Source organism: Paramacrobiotus metropolitanus, unplaced genomic scaffold (genome assembly GCF_019649055.1).
Source record: "Paramacrobiotus metropolitanus isolate TYO unplaced genomic scaffold, Prichtersi_v1.0 Parri_scaffold0000027, whole genome shotgun sequence".
NCBI classification, from domain to species: domain Eukaryota; kingdom Metazoa; phylum Tardigrada; class Eutardigrada; order Parachela; family Macrobiotidae; genus Paramacrobiotus; species Paramacrobiotus metropolitanus.
Window position 1 is genome coordinate 1219787 of NW_026570247.1, and position 20943 is coordinate 1240729.

Here is a 20943-nt window from a genome sequence, read left to right on the forward strand (position 1 = left end):
TTGTCATAATAAAGGGCAATTAATTTCCAAGAAATATCGAAAAAACAGTTACGAAAAAAGTAAAATAAAATACAATTATTATTATTGCTGTAATTGCAAAATTAACGGGACTTTGACGACTGCATGCCAGGTAGAATAAGTTATGTACACGTACCATTAAATTTTTTTACTACAGTATTAATGCAGGCTATTAAACTGATCTCAAAAGCAATAAGTACAGTCACAGCAGTCGGCAGCCAGGATTAACTGACGCCGACCACTCTGTTGCGCCGGTGTTGACAAAACACCGCTACAACGTCCGAACATTATCTCATCGCTTGATTGATTTCTCCCACCATTTTTGGACAGACAAACTTTCCATTTTACTGATATTCGTTGGAATGGATAAACCGTGTCAAAATCAACTCACACCGGGCACGATTCGCGCTGCCTAATTAAAGCACATCGGTATTGACGCAACGTGGTTTCTGCCTAGTCTCCTGAAATTCTGAATGTCGAAGAGAAGAAATTCAACCAAATTAATTCATTTATAAACCCATCTGATCTGCAGTACTTTCCACGTTAAAAAAAACTCTCACCCTGGTCAAAAACATCGACAACAAACTCCACCCCTAACCGGGACACAAACATCACCCCGGCACTTTATAATCAAAACCAAAAATCCATCACAAAATAGAAACCACCAGCAGCACTTGTGTGCATCAGCGGACTAGCAGCGCAGTGTATCACAGCTGTGACTCCACTCGGGCACGACCAGCTCCTCGTTGGCGGCCGGCCGACAGCGGACGGCGGCGGCCTCCAGGCGCTGCAGGACGGCGGGGTCGGCGCCGCGATGACTGACCAGCAGGGGGACGGGACGGGTGTGGCGCAGGCGCCGGTAGAAGGGGCAGTGCAGTAGGTGCTGGCCGGTGCTCTGGGCGCGGATAGCCCACGATTCCACCTCGTCAAACGCGCAGCTGAACGTCCACCGCTACACAACATTACGCCCATATTATATATAAAATTGCCAATTTTATTAAATTACCTGACATTATTTACCGTTTTTTACTACGATAATTTATGGCCTTTTGGATTGAAGTTTTTGCTGTACAACTGAATTTAAATTACCGGTATTTAAATAATTTATGTACCAATAATCTAAGCTTAATTATATTAGTAATTGATACAAACGTTATACATGTACTTTCAAATGCAATTATCTGTACGACCGTTAAAAAACTTGGGGCTACAGATTTATTTATATTTGGCGAAGAATTGTAGTACATGGGCTCACGGTGGTGCAAGTGTATGACATATCTCCTCTCACTGCTCACCATCAGCGCGGTATGTAGACCGCGAAACACATAATGGCTGATTTACTCGTTTTATACCTTTTTCTGTAGTATTTGGCCTGTTGTCTAATCATACCTCGTATTAAGTAATTTTTATTGTACAAACACATATTATGAATATTATAGGGAATTTCTCTTATTGATATTACTGTCACGTCGGCAACATTAATTGTTTTTCTCAAAATTTAATGAAATTTTGTTCCATCCATGTTGTCAAGCAAAAAAAGCTTGCGCGGAACTTCTGCGGTAAGGCTTGAATAGTCAAGTAGATTATTAGTACAGTACTCGTACAAGTATACCTGGAAGCCGATCTTCCACTTTTTGTTGGGCGCACGAATCCATTCCTGCTGCACCATGCCCTGCTTCTCCAGAACGCCCACGCATAACTGCCGCAAGCGGCGGTTGACGCGGGAAAAACTGTTCAATGAGTATCCTGTAAGAAAGAAAGAATTTCTCTGATTTTTTTCAAGCGGAACATCATGTTTACCGTCTTCCAGAATTAACAGATATTTCAAAACAAAATAACCGTGATCGTTCTCATATTTCAATTTTACTGACCGTCAACTATTATTATCACAAAATACATTTCTTACATACATCGCATTTATTGATAAAAAAATAAAAAACCCAAAACAAACGTTTCCTCATTGATAATCGTGCTATAACAAAAATTATCCCAGCACCAGTAATTATTCACTGTTTTACTTCGCTGTTAAAAAATATTCAGAAAACATTTCGCCGGTGAAAATGATTTGTTAAAACTCCCGCTAACATTAATGATAATTCCAAAAAAATACACCGATCGTGTACAGTACAACTGGGAATACATTCAACAATTTTCTGCACTGACCGTCTAATTTCCGCACGATCTTGGTCAAGATCTCCGGCGGCAGTTCCGATAAATAATCCCCGCCGGTGTCGTTGCGCAGCTGCGCGTCACAGGCGGTGCGACGGATCCCGAAGCTCTGCAGCTCGGCCGAGTGGATGACGGTGGCATCGGGCCGGCTGGGATAAATCCGCCGCAGCGAGAAGGGACAGCCGTACTGCGCCAGGGGGCAGCGCTGCTCAATCCACGTCAGCCCGCCCTGGATCTCGCTGTGCACGTTGCGGTAGTGCCCGGCGTATTCGCTGCGCCGGAACGTCTGCCCGCACACGAACGTCAGCATGGACTTCGGCTTGGTCTGATATCTGAGAATGCCGAGGAAAATGTTTATTTCAGCCAGTAAAATAAGATTGCAATTTAATAAAAATAAATTCGATTTATACTGGAATACAGTTAAGTACTGCATTCAAAATTATACCTGAGACTGGCTGAGAATGCCGAGGGAAATGTTGGTTTACTCAGTAAAATAAAATCACAAATAAATAAAAATTAATTCGGTGTATACTGGAATACAATTATTACATTCAGAATTACATTCGAAAAGAATATGGCAAAAATACACGTATCATAATAAAATGAATCGCGAGGTTTAGTACTGTAAACCAAAAAAATAAAAGAATCGTAATTATGTGCATTTTTTTAGAAGATGAACGTTTATCACATTTGAATTCAGAGAAAATTAATACGAAAAAGAAACCTTCAAAAAAATTTACCGTCGTTTTTCAGTAAATTTGTGAGTCTGTGTAAACATTAATGAATACTGAGCAGTGACTGCAGAAAAAAATAAAGAAGAATAAATGTTTGTCATAAATTACAGAAATAAAACTGCAAAAATCATTTAATTGTAAAGAAAGGCAAAAAAATAATCCAAAAACGAAACCCAAGAAATCTGAAGAAAACGAAGAAAATTGATGTCTGATGCGAAGAGCCGTTGTACCGACCTGGTGATGGTCTCGACGGTGAGATTGAGACCCAGCGCCACCGGGTGATGCAGCGGCGGCGGGATGGGGACCGGCGAAACGGACGCCATCCCTTCCGGTTCACCGGGGATCGGCGCGGGGTCGACGGCGATGCCCAGGACGGACTCCATGGTGGTGGCCGGCGAACTGACCATATTCACACTGCCGCCCATCTCCGCCACATCGTCATCGGCATCCACGCTGTCCAGATCGCGCAGACTGTCTTCCTCGTCCTAATTAGAAATATGTACGCTTGTACAGAGGCGCTGATCAGCCGCACAATTCCACATAAACAGGAACATTTCAACCAATCATAATAAAGATATAGTACAAAAATAAATTACTACATAATACAAGAACAATAAATCAATAAATAACACATATTAAACAATTAATAATAACAGGCCGCCATCAACAATAGATTACAACTGATGAATTGAATGAAAGGAGAAAACGCCTTTAATGCGGTAATGCTAAAAAAGCATTACAGAAACCATACTACGACTGTAAACTAATTATTCAGTAACGTTAATCGATAGCATAATCGAAGCAGTAAGTCAACGTGAGCCAACGTTCTACGCTTGCTTCCGACATGCACCAAGACTCATTCTATTTCCGCTAGTAAATACTGGAAGTTTTATTTTTAAAAATAACTGGAAAGAATAAAAATATTCATTATCCATCAACAAAACACATTAATCGAATATTCCGGATCGTTTTCAGTCAGCCACCAGTTTAACAAATTATCAGAACAACTTACCGTATAAAGTTACTAAAGACTATTATTTATTAACGGGTTAAATCCATCCTAAAGCGAAAAAAATTTAACAAAAAGATTTAAGAGTAAATCAAGATTTTATTTTAATTCATAAGAAAATTCGTTTCTCGTGCCTACCAACAGTCTGCCAGATTTTTATGAAAAATTTGAGAAAACGATTAACTATTAAATCAACATTTTTCATTTTATTTGTACAAAAAATCTGTCTTTCATATGCCTACCAAATGCTGGCAAAATGAAGAAAAAGATGGAAGATTAAAACAAGATTTTAATTTAAGCTTTGAAAGAACATTTTTTCCTACTCCTCACCATCCCATTGTCCTGCTCCGTAATCATCTGCAACGCGGCCTTCAACGTCTCCGTCGTCTGGCGACTGGCCTGGTACAGCTTACTACACAAACTGCGACTCAGCCCCGGGGGATTCTTGCGTTTATTCCACGGCGCATCCGACCAGCTCCACTCCTCCTCCGACTCCACCGAGCCATCACGGCTCAACTCCATCCCCCCGCCCCCGCCCTCCCCGTTCTCCCGGCGCTCCCGTAGTATCACTTCCGGCACCGGTCGACTGCTGGGCAGCGGCACCGCCGGAAACCGCTCCGTTAAGTCATTCCGCAGGCGTTTGAAGTGCCGCGGCGCGGAGTACGCCACGTTGAGGCAGGTCTGGTCGCGCAGCGCCAACGCCATGTCCAGCTGCTCGGGATGGCCGTGGGGGTTCGGGAGGAAGAAGGGGAGAGGCGAGTGCTTGTCGGTGTAGTGCAGCGGCCAGCGGTTCCACTCCACGGAGCAGAAGATGATGCTGGCCGGGCATTCTTCCTGTGGGACAGTCAATTACTGCATCCCGCTCGATTTTTAAAAAAATTATATTTGTTATTACTGTTTTATTAACGATTGCTATAAATTACCATTATTATTTTGTTTATTTTTAGTTTCTTATTCATCTTACACTCTGAAGGGGACCGGTTAGTTAAAAAAATTGCATCACATGCAAATTTTATGTTTTTATACGTAATTATACGTTTGTCTGGGCCAATGTCGCACGATAATTATGTCAACAGCTGTGCCACTGCTCTACGACCACTCGTACTTGACAGCGAGCAATGAGCAATTGAGCATATTGAGCAATTATATCGTTATATCCCATCATTGGACATTGCCGCTCTACAATAGTGCAGTCTACTAGACTGTAAACTGCATTATTTTAGAGCAACAGTGATTCTACATGTTCAGTATTATGTATTCAATATTCCACCTAGATAAAAACAACTTTTCAGGATTTTCTTTTGGTTTTTCAATTCTTATTGGATTCCACACTGCTCGGTATGGAGCACAAGAAGTACGAGCGGTCGTAGAGTAACGGCACAACTTCTCAGCGAAAACGTATAATTACGAGTATTTACAAAAAACTTGCATAAAATGGTACATAAAAATTGCATGTAATGCAGTTTTTAACAAACCAAGAATAAATGAATTTTTTAACTACAACTGTCTACAAGTAAATGCATTTTTAAAAATACTGCACAGAGAGCGAGGCTACATAAATACGAAATCATAGATGCCACAAACTGCTTCCGCAGAAAAATAATTCATTAATTTTATTCTTAATTGATTTACTGACGCCTTTGTTGCATTCTTCATTTTTCGGGACATGCTGGTTTTGGGAATATATAATTATTAAACATTTAACACAACAGGATTTAACCTTTAATGTTTCATTTATTGTTCAACTATCTTCCGGTATTTCTTGTCTTCCTTCCTGCGCTTCTAATTTTTCAGAACAATTTTATTTTTTCAATGCCATTACCGATTATTACAGGCATTTAGCCGTATAATTTTGTAAATGCGAAAATGTTAATTTTTTTTTAACGAAAACCTACCAAGTGCTTTCCCAGGACTTTTCGTTTCATATTCATATCACATCCGTTTCCGGCATTGATGCACGGTACCTGCAAAAAAATTCATACCAAACATTACTCAAGAAAAAATGCTAAAGATCCTACAGAATTCACGATCAGTTATGCTTATTTATTAGACAACAGAGTATGCCAAAAAGCCGGAAGGAAAAGGTGCCATTGTGGCGTAGCTGATGTAAGCGCGGTGTTGGCACACGCAGCAGAAAAGTGTGCAACAACAAAGCGGTAGTGCTTTACATCAACAAAGTGTTGTTGGCCGGTGCATTACGCCAATAACCCACATTTTACGATATGCGCCGAGTGCTGACTCAGACAGGCACTGCCGTGCCGGCGCGGCAATATTTCCGATCCTGTGCAAATATTGACCCACATCCAAGCCTAACCAACACCCCGCCGGCCGCGCTCTATGGAATTATTTATTGTTGTGCGTTTGCCAAGTGTCAACAACAGCCGATAGCGCACAAATACCCACAGTTCCTTATGGCATCAAAATTCTACCATCAAAAATTTTCAAAATTCGCCTGCCTAACGAAGAATTACAGTCAATTTATCAGCACATCAATTACGAGGGAGCAGCTGTTGTTAATTTTCACTATATACAGTACATGCACACACAAAAATAAATGAAAATATCTAAAGAAAAATATACCAACACTGCTCAGAAGAGTATCAGAGTAATTTAATGGATGGCCAAGTTATGATCGAATTTCTTGAAAATCGCATGTAAACACGTAAAACGTAACGAAGGCAAATCTGAGCCAAAATCAGAGTCACAGCCTTTTTTTCCAATTTTAAAACGGACCGAAGAAAAAATATATACCAACAGTCCAACACTGGTCAAGAGAAAACCCGCATTTAGACACACTGAAAATTTAATATTCGAAATAAAAATTAATACGGTTAGACACCAAACAAAATACCCCAGAAAAAGGTTAGATAAAACGAGTAAATAAAACCATCATGTATTTCGCGATCTACGAACCGCGCCGAGCAAAGATGCCTATACTGACTCCATCTTGTGAGCCCATGTACTACAATTCTTCGTAAAATGCCTGACCAGACAAACGTTCACTCTTGGCGTTTAAAGACTGGCAAAACGACAACGCCAAGTAACAAAAGCGTTTCTTTCTAACAAAATTTCTAGTAGGCAAGCCCCCAAATAACGAATATTTATTAAAAGGTAAACTGTAAAAAGTTTACACTTAACAGGAAAGAATTTTAACTTCTTCACGACGCAGTAAATTAAAAAAAAAACGTACAGTCAGAAAGACCCACAGATTAACACATCAACGAATATTTCCATTAGTTCCATGTCATTCATAAAAAATTGTAGATAAAACAATCCAGTTAATCAAATAAAAACATCCCCATGTGCAGATGACGATACATATCCTTAAAAAACAGCGATTTTTAACGAGCAAAAATTAAGCCATCGTAACAAAATATGAATAAATGTAAATAGATCACGGTGAGACACAATTTCTGACGAAAAACGAACAAACAGCATCATAAAATTAATCCAATTAATATAAAAACTATTTCGATTTTTCTGTGTCAAAAAAATAAAAAATCAAATAATAATCAGTTAAATACATTTATTCTGTGCTTCAATCGAAAAACTGCAGAACAGCATCACCGCGCCATTATTACTGTAAAGCTCATTAAAATCTTATTATTACATAATTTTATTAAAATATTATATTCCTTATACAATTAATTATTGTATATTTTATAAGATATTACTTAAATAATGCTTATCAACTTTATATGATCCTTACCACGGCTTCCGCGCAGAGGTTCTCCACGTGCTCCTCCAGCTTACAGCGGTGCATGCGCAGATCACAGCGGGCACAGATCACCACGGGACACAGCCGCGCCGTCCCCGTCCCCCCATTCCGCGTCGTCATGGTCTGGCCGAAGGAGCACTGACTGCGGAAGCAGCCCGCGCAGTGCTCCACGTGCACATCACTGGCGTGCTTCTCGCTCTTCCGCACCCCACTCCCGTTCTCCATCCGTCCCTCCCCGTTGACCATATCATGCAGCCATGGTAGGTAATCCATGTTTCCAACCAAGGGATACAGATAACTGCAGAGCAGACGGCGTTACATCAACGGATGATCATGCACGTTCAAACATGAAGCTACACGTTTGACGCATCCATGGCAAAATGAGTTTTTGGCTGCCTCGTTTCCTCCGCTGATTAGTCGTATGCGTCGCACGGATTGAGGCGTGCAGAATTTAGCATGATGACTGTATGTTGAGATTTGTTACAACAAACAAACTGGTTGGTCAATATTCGAGCCCAGCTGCTGCGTCACGCAAACACGACGGCCAAAATGCACAACTGCAGACGAGCGACGCTGGTTACCAAAACGGAAAAATGATTACGCCGTGCGTGGTGGGGTAGCGAGCCCAAGCGGTGCTAACGATTCACGGGTACCGTAACTGTGGCGAGCGGAACTGCAGGTGCACCTTCTGCTCGGTACGCAACGCTTTTCGAGTTTTTTTTAAAAATAGGAAACCTTTCCACATTCCGATTAATATTCGTGCGATTTTTGATGGGATCCTGTGTTGTCCCTACGTAATTAAATATCCTAAGAGTACGGATTGTAAACTATGGAAGTACTCTCAGGATGCGCGAGGTGGTTTAGGAATACAGTGAGAAAAACGCCACCGTATCAGGCTATCACTCATGAGCGACTGCGAGTACGAACGCATGATCGAGACGTGTGATCGTAGAAAAGTGGCACGTTTGCATCTGTACGTATGATCCGCATCCAGTAGCAGCATACATCTAATTATGAAAATCTGAAATGCCAAAAGAATTTATTGTCTAATGCTTCTTTTTTTAATGTTTCAAACGTCAGGTGTACGAAAACTTATCAATGATTAATGTCAGCGCCGATGCATATCCCTTGCTATATGGGCGACTACAAACTGTACAAGTACTGCCTAATAAATCATAACAATATTTTTATTCTTTAAAAGGTACTGTACTTAATCGTACGTCAACAAAAACTTTCACAACGTGATTTTACTGCTAAGGTGTAATGTAGTACTTCTTCAAAATTGTTAATAAAAAAACAGATGTGGCTATCGGCCTAAGCTGCCAGCATCCAAACGCTGCAGTTAAAAAAGCCTTAAAATTAGTACTAACTAAAAGCGGCCTCTTCATTGGTAATTTTAATTATACCGTGCGGCCGGATACGGTGAAAACATACCGAAAATATAGTGCAAATAACAGCCTCCAATTTATGACGCAAAAGCACGCCATATTCAGCGGTGCGGCCTTTATCATGCACCGGCTTACACTCATCCAGATCCGCGTTGGATCTTCGTCTTCTATCGTTGGCTTCCTTGTAATTATTGTCGGTTAGTGGCACCGCTGCTACACTGTGTAGAAGTATCCAATTTGCGCTCAGGCAAACGGAACCGCGCATTGCATGCGTGGACGACGATATGATCTGTATTATAGGCTACAGCGTTCCTGAACCTCGACCCTTTCTGTGCAAAGATATACAATTAGCACAAAAGTCGTGCATAATTTATAGAAATATTGTTACCGTTCAATGTATATACCGTAACAAATTCATATAAGAGTATTCCGATGTATTCCGGTTTTTGTATTTGTGGCGTTTTAGCCGAATGACCTGTTCGAGCAAACCACAGGTACGTTGTTTAGGATTCTATGCCCAACTTCCGGACCGCCGGTTGGGGGATGACGCTTATTGTTAATTTAATTTTTGACATGCCTCCACGTTTTTCGCATTTCGTCGACTCTGCGCTGTTCCACATGACAAAAACATTCCAAAAATGGATTATGTGAAAATAAGGGTTTTTATGGAAGCTTGTACACGAGATTAAAAACATTAACGGTTTTATAATGTGGAACAACGCAGAGAATATCCTGCCTCCGAAGTCCGGTGCGCGAATCCGTATTGTGAAAGTATCCGAAATGCGGTAAACGTCGAAGTCTACGAACCCTTTACAATTTTATAATTTCTGAAGAACGATTCAGTGAAAAGTCCCGCCTCGCCATGTTGCATCCCTTCAACGCCACCCCCCTCCTTCTTAACACCTCCATCTCCACCACCGCTACCTGCTGGACATGGTCCACCTCGCCCACCTTCCGCCTGCAGAGCCTGACACAGATCCTCCCCAACTGGCTGATCCTCCTCGTCTCGCTCCTCAACCTGCGCGTCTTCGCCGTCTGGCGCCGCAGACCGCTGTTCCTTCTCCACCACATCATCCTGTCGGCCGGGGAGCTGTCCCGTGGGATCATCGGGACCATCGGTCCCCTCAACCGCTTGATCGATCCGACGCTGTCCATCACATGGCCTAACGCCATCACCCTGGCCGGCGGCGGGATGCTGATCCCCTGGGTCAACGGGACTATCCTCCTTATCAGTCTGGACCGGTACGTGTGTTATGCGACAGAAAATAACTAGGATTACCGAATTTTACCAATTAGCGCTGACCCAGTGCTGCTATTGTTTCGTAAGGCTTTTGGATAGGGTCGATAGATATTTCCGGGGAATAATTTTGCTTCAAAGGAAGCATGGCAAAAACCACATTTTAGTGAGGTCGCTTTTTTTTATTCTACAAGTGTTGCGTTTTTTTTAAAAAAAACGAAAAAGTCTCCTGAATGGCTGACAGAAAATAGTGAGCCCGGAACGCTGATCGGTAAAGTACGGTTTACAATGTTAGGACAAAATATAGATGGTTCGTTATAACGCAGATTACGGGCTTTTCTGGTCGCCCGGTGCCGGCGGTTTATGCGCATTGGAAGTGTTCCCGCTGCACATTGTTTCTAGATTTATTAGTACAGTACAACTGTACAAGTATAATATTTTGGACATGGATCGAACGGCCGATTGCCACATTTTTACCCCACACTGTATATGAGCAAAACATTGTAGGGTAAAAACTAAAAAAGCTGCTAATACAATGTAGGTAGATTTTATGAGCAATGAGCATTATTGTATAATTATCTGTACACATGTCGCGAGTAGTGCGCGTGCCATAGCTTGCAATTAGATACGCTTCAGGCTTTCAGCCTTCCGTACACTCTGTATATATTGTACATGGCGGTGCTTTGTTTTCTATTTGTTATCCTCTCATTGTTCCAAGTGCTGAGTGCTTCTGACCATTAGCGCTGCTAATGAACATCAGTTGTGCAACCTACTCGGGTAACCTTCGGCTAGTTTGCTTGTTTGTTGCCTTCCTATATAATGCTAGCGCATAATACGTTAGAGCAGAGAGGAGCCAATTATTTTTATTATTTATGATTATCACTCTACAGCAGCCAAACTCTGTTAACGGAGATATCTTACCAGGCTACTGGAAAAAGTTTTTTGGTTCACTTAGAAAATTGTTTGCTTTTTTTGGTTTGATTTTATGAGATGAAAGTACCCAACCTACTCTAGGAATCGAACCCAGTGTAACGTAGGTTCTTACTAACTGTAACTCAAAGCTGGCTAGATGGTATAAGTCTTTATTGATCTAAGACTGACTAAAACTATCAACGATTTTTAGTATTGAAAACATAGGACTTATATATGAGAACAGATGGACAAGACAACGTCCAGTTACACAACGTTATTGGCGTATAGTGAATAGAAGTTATGACATTCAAACGGATGCACTTCCGTGTTGCGTAATATGCCTTTGTTGGCCAGTGCGTTATACAGCAACGCACTGTGGCTCGAACGCCAACCGGCACTTATGCATTGTGTAACAACTCTGTTGGCCAGTGAGTTGTGTAACAACTCAATGTTACTGTTATGCCAACGACCAGTACATACGTTGTGCATGTACACATGATAAATCATGTTACACTCCCCTTCTAAAGAAAAAATAATTGAAAATTATTTATAAACTGGTCTTGTTTTTCTTTCACGTAAATTGTATCTTGGCTCATTGTTGTCCCTGTGTGGTGTTTTGGTGTTGCTTCCAATGTCTCTGTTCTCTGTTGTATGTTGTTCTTTTGGAGTCGTTTTAGCGAGTTGGATATTCTCCTCTTCATCTAACTTGTCGTACCACGGTTTCAGTTGGGAAACGTGGACAACGTCCTTCTTGCGTTTTCCGTTTATGTTCTCAATTTCGTAGTTAACGTTGTTCAACTGTCGGATTACGCGATACGGTCCGTGCCAATGTTTAAGCAGTTTGGTGGTAAGCCGAGTGTCGGCTGGGATAATTTTGCCATCTTTGTTAACAAGCCGAGGTACGTTCCAGCGGTACACAAGGTCATTTGGTTCGTACTGCGCAGCTACTCTCCTCTCGTTATACGGTACTTGATTTCTTTCGTTTCCATCAATACATCGTAGTTTGGCTAATTCCTGTGCATCTTTTATATATTCCGTAGTCTCTCTCACATAATGGTCAAGGTCGTGAAAGGCTTCCGGTTGGTTTAATGCTGTGTCGAGGGCAGATGTTGCTTGGCGTCCATGTAGGAGTTCGTATGGAGAGTATTTTGTAGTGGCGTTGACGGTTGTATTAATGCAGTGTGTTACGAAGGGCAAGTAGTTATCCCATTTGTTGTGGTCGTCGCAGTATTTCGACAGACATTCGGCAATAGTCTTGTTTGCTCGCTCTGTCATTCCATTACTTTGTGGATGATATGAAGTCGTAAACCGTTGTTTGCAGTTTAGAAGCTTCGTCAACTGTGACAAAAGATCATTGCAAAAATGTCTCCCTCGATCGGATACGATGTATTTTGGTACCCCATGACGTAGGATGATTTGCTCCATTATAAATTTAGCGGCGTTCTCTGCTGTGGCATTTCTTACGGCTTTTGTTTCTATCCACTTGGACAGGTGGTCGATTGCAACTATAACGTATTGGTTCCCTTTGAGGATGTTGTATACGGGCCTTGATAGTCTATTCCGATGGTGTGCCAAGGTCCTTCCACGGGAAACGGTTGCATCAAACCTGATGGTTTGCCTGGTGGAGGCTTTTAACATTACAGGAAATACATTGTTTAATATATGCAGATATGGAGTCCGTCATGCCGGGCCAGTAATATTTGTCGTGAAGTTGGTGATACATTTTCTCAGTTCCAAAATGTCCATTTGCGTCGTGTGCATTATGCAAAACTTCTCTCTGCATTGATCTTGGGATGACTAACAGGGTAACCATTTTATCGTTCCGGTATGCTATGCGATACAGTAAGTCAGCTATCAACGTGAATCGTGTACGCCGGTATTTATAGGCTTCGATGTGCGTCGGGCCTTTAAGGATACTGGAAATTCGCCTGCAGAAGTTGTCTGTCTGTTGCTCTTGTTTTAGGTTGGAAGTCGTTATGTGAAATAACGGGTTGGCAAATTTCAGATTTTTAGGCGTGTTGGAATTGTCGAAAGGATATCTTGACAGGCAATCGGCGACAACGTTCTCTTTTCCGGCTCTGTATCCGATATTAAAATTATACTGCCGTAACCTTAAAATCCAACGTGCGTGACGTCCTGTAAGATTCTTTGCGTTTATAAGTCCTCGCAGAGCATTGTGGTCCGTTATAACTTCAAAAGTTCTATTTGGATCGCCTATATATGGGCGAAACTTGTCGAGTGCCCACACTACTGCTAATAATTCCTGTTCCGTGGCGCTGTAGTTCCGTTCGGATTTTGATAAAGCTTTACTCGCGTAGGTGATGACCGTTTTCCTTCCGTCGTTTCCGACTTGGTGTAGAACAGCACCGAGTCCAACACCACTGGCGTCCGTCTCCACTATGTGCCGTAAATTCCGGTCGAAATGTGCCAGAATGGGTTTCGTTGTTAATGCTCGCTTCAATGTTTCAAAAGCTTTCTGCTGTGTTTCTGTCCACTGGAAAGGTGTGTCTTTGCAGGTCAGTTGATGTAAGGGTGCCGATATTGTAGCGAGGTTCGGGATAAACTTGCTGTAATATCCGACCATCCCGATAAATCCTCGAAGTTGTTTCCTGGTTGTCGGGGCTTGGTAGTTTTGTATGGCTTCTACTTTTTTGGGATTGGGAAATATGCCGTCTGGATTGACAAGATGTCCCAAAAATTCTACTTCACGGTGTCCAAAGTTGCACTTTGATGGTTTAAGTTTTAGTCCTGCTGCCGTTAATCTTAGTAAAACTGTTTCTAAATGCTCAAGGTGTTCCTGAAATGTCCGGCTATGGATGTTTATATCATCCAGGTAAATAACGATGTATTGGCCGATTAATCCGGTAAAAATTTTATTCATCATGCGCTGGAATGTCGCGGGGGCATTGGTAAGGCCAAAAGGCATCACCTCGAATTGGTATTGGTTTGTCGAAGTAAGGAAAGCTGTTTTCACCTTGGATGATTCTTCAATCGGAATTTGCAGGTATCCTTGAACTAGATCTAGACTAGTAAAATATTTACTACCTCTAAGCGATTCTAAGCAGTCATCGATCCTTGGAATCGGGTATTTATCTTTGACAGTAATTTTGTTGAGGTCCCGATAATCCACACATATACGAATTTTATCTTTTTGTTGTATTGGAACTAAATTAGCTGCATACTGGGATTGGCAAGGTGATATTATTCCTAGGTGTATCCATTCATCTATTTGCTTATCAATTGCCTCACGTTCCCACTGAGAAAATCGTCTCAGGTGCCTTGATGTTGGTTCGTTATTACCGGTGTCGATTTAACACTTCGCACAATTTGCACGTCCCATTGGTGATTGCTTCGTTGGAAAAATCTCGCGGTATTTAAACAGTAATTTCAGGAGCATTTTCTTCTCTTCACCGGTGAGTTCCGGTCCTAGCTTGACCATATCTTCAATGTCGGCCATTGACAGCTGGTCCTCTATAAATTTTGATGAGTCCCCCAGGAGGTCTTTCGGGCTTAACTGCCCATTTTCTTCTGCGTACGCCTTCTCCTCCTCTTCTCTTTCTTTATCTCTCTCTTCTTCAATCTTTTCTCTTCTCTCTTCTTTCTTCTCTTCTCTCTCTACTTCTTTCTTCTCCGGAGACTTCTTTGTTAACATCATGCCTTCAGTGATTCCTAGGTTCTTCACTGATGAACAGTGCTGCTCCTCCCTCTCATCGCGCGTTTGATTGGGTGTTCGTACATCTCCAACCCTCCGACCAAATCGGCCAAACTTGGGCAAAGGTTGTGCTGAGGATGTCCGGTTGCGGAGTAGCGTATTCGTGGATGGTACTGGCATGGTGTTCTTTAAATCGGCCATTAGACGTGCCCTGGGATTGAAGACTTTATTTTGTTTGAAATCAATCACAAAGGGTGTTGACCGAAGATAGTCGGTCCCAAGCAGCATGGCATATGGGAACCCCTCTAGTATGGCTGCTTTCACCCAAACTCTCTCTTTCATCAAATCTATGGGGACTCTGCATGATCCTGAAATGTTGAGTTTATCACCTGATGCGGACGTTGCGATGGTACCGTTCCATGGTTGTTTAGTCAAATTCTTTTTCTCAAAAAATTTCTGATTTATTATTGAAATTCCTGATCCGGTATCTACGATGGCTTCTATTGGCTCATTGTCAACTCGTACTTTGCAGGTTATTGCGCCGGATGTCGAATTTGTACAGACCAGTTGATTGTTTACCGTAGCAAAAGAGCCTTATCTGCCACGGCCTTTAGTTTAACTCAGGTATTTCCAGTGTGTCGTCGTGTTCTTCGTAGCTGAAGTACGACGGTTGCCTGTTGTTATTATTACTGTCGCGGTTAGAATTTCCTCCCCTGGAAAAATTGTTCGGGTTTCTTCTGTAATTCTGGTCCGTATTTCGTCCCTGGCTTCTGCATTCGCGAGCGACATGACCTTTTCTTCCACATTTATTGCATTTTGTCCAACAGTCCTTCTGCATATGACCTTTATTACCACAGCGGTGACATATTGCATCTGAACGAGTGTTGCGTCCGTTAAATCGGCTTTCGTTACGCCGCAAGTTGGGCTGGGATCCTCGTGTTATGTTTTCCACAATGTTGACTACTTGATCCAGGCGTTTAGACAAATCAGTTATTTCGCTGTTCCGTGTTTCCGTAAAGAAAACCTTTGCTTTTGAGTCATCAGCCTCTGATTCCCTTTGGGCCTTTTCCTTGTACTGCTCCTTAGTTGCCTCGGTCTTCAGCTTGTCCAGGAACTGGGCTACGGTTGTCGGTCGATTGGTGACAAAGTTCGATTTCATGCGTGTCGGGAGTTCACGAAATAATTCGTTCGCCTTTTCGTGCTCAGTGGCTGTAGGGTTGATGACATCAAACATTTTCAGGACTTTCGTGACGTATGATGGAGGATCCGACTTCGCTAGGTTCTGGTATTCTTCCTTCTTCAGGTCGTAGTCCAGGTCAGTAGGGCCAAAAATTTTAAGCAGGGCGTTCTTCGCGCTGATCCAGGTTACATGTTTGGTTTGCTCCGATTCCCACCATCTTAAGGCATTGTTGATGAAGCACAAGTTAAGATTCGTCAGTTTTGTCGCTTCCGTCCATCCATAAACTCGGGTAAAACTTTCGTAGCGTTCGGTAAACTCGCGTACATCTTCGTGTGACTCACCGCCAAATTTCGGGAAATCTTTAGGAGAAAGTTGCATTCCGGACGTTTGAAGAATGGTAGTAATGGGAGTTGATCCAGTTTGTTGCTGTTGTTGTTGCTGTTGTTGTTGCTGCTGTTGTTGTTGCTGCTGTTGTTGTTGCTGTTGTTGTTGCTGTTGTTGTTGTTTAAGTGAGGTCATTTCTTGAAGAAGTTGGTCGATCTTTCTTCCGTACACATTGTTTGTGTTGATTAATGACTGGAAGGCCCTATCCTTTGTTGCTAGATACAATGCTTTAAGGTCAGCCTTGGACATCTTGAATGGAAAAGTTCCATTTTGGAGTTGGGATAGTGCGTCAGCTTCGTCAGTAACAGTGATCACGTTGTAAAGGTTAATTAGGATTGGGATGTCGTTTAGGCTAAACCGTCTGAGGATGTCGTGTTTTGAAATCAGTGGTTGTAGTCCTGTATGGATTGCTTGCACTTGGGTATCCTCAAATGTGATAGTGGTCATTGTTGCTGGATTTGGCGTTGATGTTGTGGAAAGGTCACTGTCTGTGTCTGTCGCTCTATTGTCAGTATTGCGTGTCTTACCTGCCTGGTTGGCAAGGCGCAGCTCGATGTCGGTTTGCTCAAAATTCTTATCCGGTATGTCGGTGTTACTACGAGTGTTCGGCATCAACTGATAAGAGGTCACAGAGTAATCCGTTCAGTACATATGGTGGACAAATATGGAAAGGTCAGGGTTATAGTAGAAACAGGAATCGGACTGAAATGTCAGATGTAGACAGCTGGATCGGAACCGATAGTTCACTTATGTTGTAAGCTGTATGGAACTATGATGTCAGTTTAGTACATAAAGGTCAAATGTAATCCATTGTAATCCATAAAGATCGGTAGATACAGTGGGATCAGTGTGGAAAGGTCAATGGAGGTTGATAGTAAACACTTTAAAGACCACTGGAGCCACCATTTGTAACGTAGGTTCTTACTAACTGTAACTCAAAGCTGGCTAGATGGTATAAGTCTTTATTGATCTAAGACTGACTAAAACTATCAACGATTTTTAGTATTGAAAACATAGGACTTATATATGAGAACAGATGGACAAGACAACGTCCAGTTACACAACGTTATTGGCGTATAGTGAATAGAAGTTATGACATTCAAACGGATGCACTTCCGTGTTGCGTAATATGCCTTTGTTGGCCAGTGCGTTATACAGCAACGCACTGTGGCTCGAACGCCAACCGGCACTTATGCATTGTGTAACAACTCTGTTGGCCAGTGAGTTGTGTAACAACTCAATGTTACTGTTATGCCAACGACCAGTACATACGTTGTGCATGTACACATGATAAATCATGTTACATTTGGTTCACTTAGAAAATTGTTTGCTTTTTTTGGTTTGATTTTATGAGATGAAAGTACCCAACCTACTCTAGGAATCGAACCCAGGCCATACAATCTTAAAGCCAGACGTACTGTCACCATTCTATGGGCAGATAACATATTAAATGTATGATTATCATTCAGCCGTGTCGTCGATCCCGCCATGTCAGGGCACGTCGTACAGCCCGTGCCCGTGCCGAGGGGTTCCGATCTGGTACGGCCTCCAAATGTCAAGCCAGACATTGCGAGGCCGTACCAGATCGGACCCCCGGGTGACCTTTCCACCGCCGACCGTACCGAGCCGCACGTTTTGGGTGACCTTGTTTGTTTCCCATTTGCCACACTATGCGACGACCGTGTCATTTAACGTTACCTCTCCCATCCTTATCGTGATCTTTTGAATTAATAATGTTGTTCTTTAATAACTACCCGAGTAGCGGTGGTTGTGAACCACATTATTGCACGAGCGCGAGCGCCAGTACCACTGGGAAATGATATTGGGGTTGTGGAATTGGAAAAGCGTGACGTACGCTCTTTCGTGGCATCAGACAAATTTTATGCTCTTGACGAAGACTTATTGCAGCACCTCGCGCTTCGCGCTCGGTGCAAATTATGTCACGACGATATTATCATAACTCTTCGGCGCATTGCGCCGCATTCATTCATTCATGTATCAGGAGCAGACAATCCGTTTAACAAGACTGCAATATCTGGTCGGTAAAAATGCAGCAAAATATTACAAAAAATAATATTAATAATTATCACCGGCTTAATACGCATCGCGTCCACCTGCCTTGTTACCGACAGAACCACCGAATTCTCTTCGTGATTTCGAAGCCATCGAACTGTTTACTATCCTTCTAAGCCGGGTCAACGAAGTTCAAGTTTTACTTTCCGAATTCGAACGAAAAAATGCGGACGACCAACGCTGATCGACAACACCTGACCGCTGAAGTTGTGCGACTACGGAACACAGCTGGACAAATACACCGACCGTAACCGTTACCTGGGGGCTGGGAATACCAAATGGACGCCCGATATGTTGTTTATGCGATAATGTTGGACATATCGCTCAAAGATGCGCATTCCGGAATCGAAAGGATATTTATTAACTACGTACGTGGTTGATAAATATCCTTTCGGCCTGTATACAGGCCAGGCCGCGAGAGAACCGGTAATACTCAAGCGTGCGATTCAACAGAATAGACCTTGGATCGACGATGGAATCGCCTGTATCGTACTATCGGCCGAATTCATGATGACAAGGAATTTGAATTTCAAACTATATTTCTCGCTACCGCAATCTGCAGTGTATTTTGCGTTCCGTTCAAAAACCCAGTTATGATTGATCGCCTTCTACGAACAGTTTGTGAATTTTATGAATTTCCTACTCTCCAGAAACGTGCAATAGTTAACCGAAAAATCGTAAACAGATTATCGAAAACCGAAAAACGAAGCGTTCCTTCCGAATTTCATCATCTGTATTCGCCAACATGGAGCATCGAGAACAAGCCGAATTTTATAAGACCAAAATGAATTCCATCCGTTAACTGAAGATTCACCGGAATTCCCACTAAAAACATTTTCACAACTGATGATGATCATCAGCAGCGCTAATTATCAAAAGCACTCGGCACTTAGAACAATGACAGGGTGACACATAGAAATTAGAAAATACTATGCTTCCGTATATGGCGGTGTTCTGTTTTGAAATTGAACAGAGCATCGCCATATACGGAAGCATCCAAGCAAGCTGTGGCACGATCGAGCACTACCCGTAACACAGTTTTTTATATAAACCTGGCGCACTGCTCATGCGGTATTTAATAAACTGTATCATATCGACTAGGCATTACATGGTTAACAAAATTTTTCGAAAAACACTTTATACAGATGGCTCTTCGTGGAGTTCCCGCGTTTTTACCGACAGCACGCCACCCACCGCAGCATCATCCTATGCCATGTCATCCTGGCCGGGGGGATCCTCCTCTTCTACACCGTCTTCTACGTCGCCCTGGGCCGCAGTACCCTACACTTCCCGTGTAACCGCGAGGCCTTCTTCAATCTATCTGATTACCCGTGGGCAACGGTCGTCTCCAACACCGGCTTCTTCGCTATGCTGACGGCTTCCGCCCTACCGCAACTGCGCCTAATCTACACCGCTCTCCGGCTAAAATGGCACGGGACCCGCGGGCGGGTTCACCCTGCGCTGGGGAATGAGCCGGCGTCCAGCGGCGCCGAACAGCTGGCGGACATGGCCAAGAACATCCTGGCCGGTGCCGCCGTGGTGACCGCCACGGTGGTGTGTCAGGTGATTGCGCGGGTCTTCTACTCTTTTTACATCCGGCAGGGGATGGGGTATGCGCTGTACATGCCGTATTTGTTCTTCAACTGGGTGAAGGACCTGCTGCCGTTCTTCTTCTACGTGGCCTTCTATCCCACGTTCCGCCGGTGTCTCCGGAGGTGCTGGGTTACAGGAACCCGATAAATAATCAAATGCCCGAATGGTACTCGGCACCGTATTCTGTTGTCGCCGAATTATACTCGCTATTGGCGTCACTGGCGTGTGCTGCCTCATTTCCCGTTAAAGGAAAGACCAGTAGGATGTGAGTAAATGAGACCAGAAAAATGTATACAAATCATTTAGCCTTAGAATAGCAATAAAGTATTACAAAACAGTGATTCCGAGTGCGCGAAAGCGACAGTTTTTATGTACGTATCCCGTTTTTGACGCTATGTACCGGGCACGTACGTAAGAAACCGTTCTTATTTCCGAACGATATTCGTGTAATTTGTAGTCTTCGAGGATAGTGATTCGGTATTCCTATGTAATGAATTGGTGTGCGGATCGCAGACTACTTTCAGGATATGAACGTTGGTTTTACGAGGGTTTAAATTGCGGGTAAACTTGCCGCATGATCGTAGAGTAGTGGCACGTCGGTATGCAGGACAGCGAACCGGTTAGATATATGTGCTGAAAGTGCCGATTACTTCATGCTGAAACATTGATTATAACTTTTTCTTACGGGGCAGTATGATCGCAATTGCGCGGCCTTGTTGTTCTGGATGCCTATTAAAAGTATAATCAATACGCTGTCGCGGTACATTAACTGAAGGTATTGCACACATTTTGATGAACTTCTGCGGCACCGCGACATTTCGCCGCCGACAACTCGTCGCAGGACTTTTGGTCGCAGACATTTCGCCGCGAGGTCAT

General features: G+C 42.8%; 1 protein-coding gene across 1 annotated transcript; it reads right to left on the reverse strand.

Annotated features, from left to right (window-relative positions):
* Positions 1 to 514: 514 nt before the first annotated feature.
* Positions 515 to 8220, reverse strand: LOC129587933 (F-box only protein 30-like). The gene is made up of 7 exons (XM_055481908.1): positions 7640 to 8220; positions 5826 to 5894; positions 4261 to 4764; positions 3156 to 3406; positions 2182 to 2519; positions 1631 to 1764; positions 515 to 970 (listed from the first exon to the last, which is right to left on the reverse strand). The coding sequence occupies exons 1-7, from the start codon at positions 7919 to 7921 to the stop codon at positions 710 to 712; spliced, it is 1839 nt and encodes a 612-aa protein (XP_055337883.1). The 5' UTR covers positions 7922 to 8220; the 3' UTR covers positions 515 to 709.
* Between the last annotated feature and the right edge of the window lie 12723 nt (positions 8221 to 20943).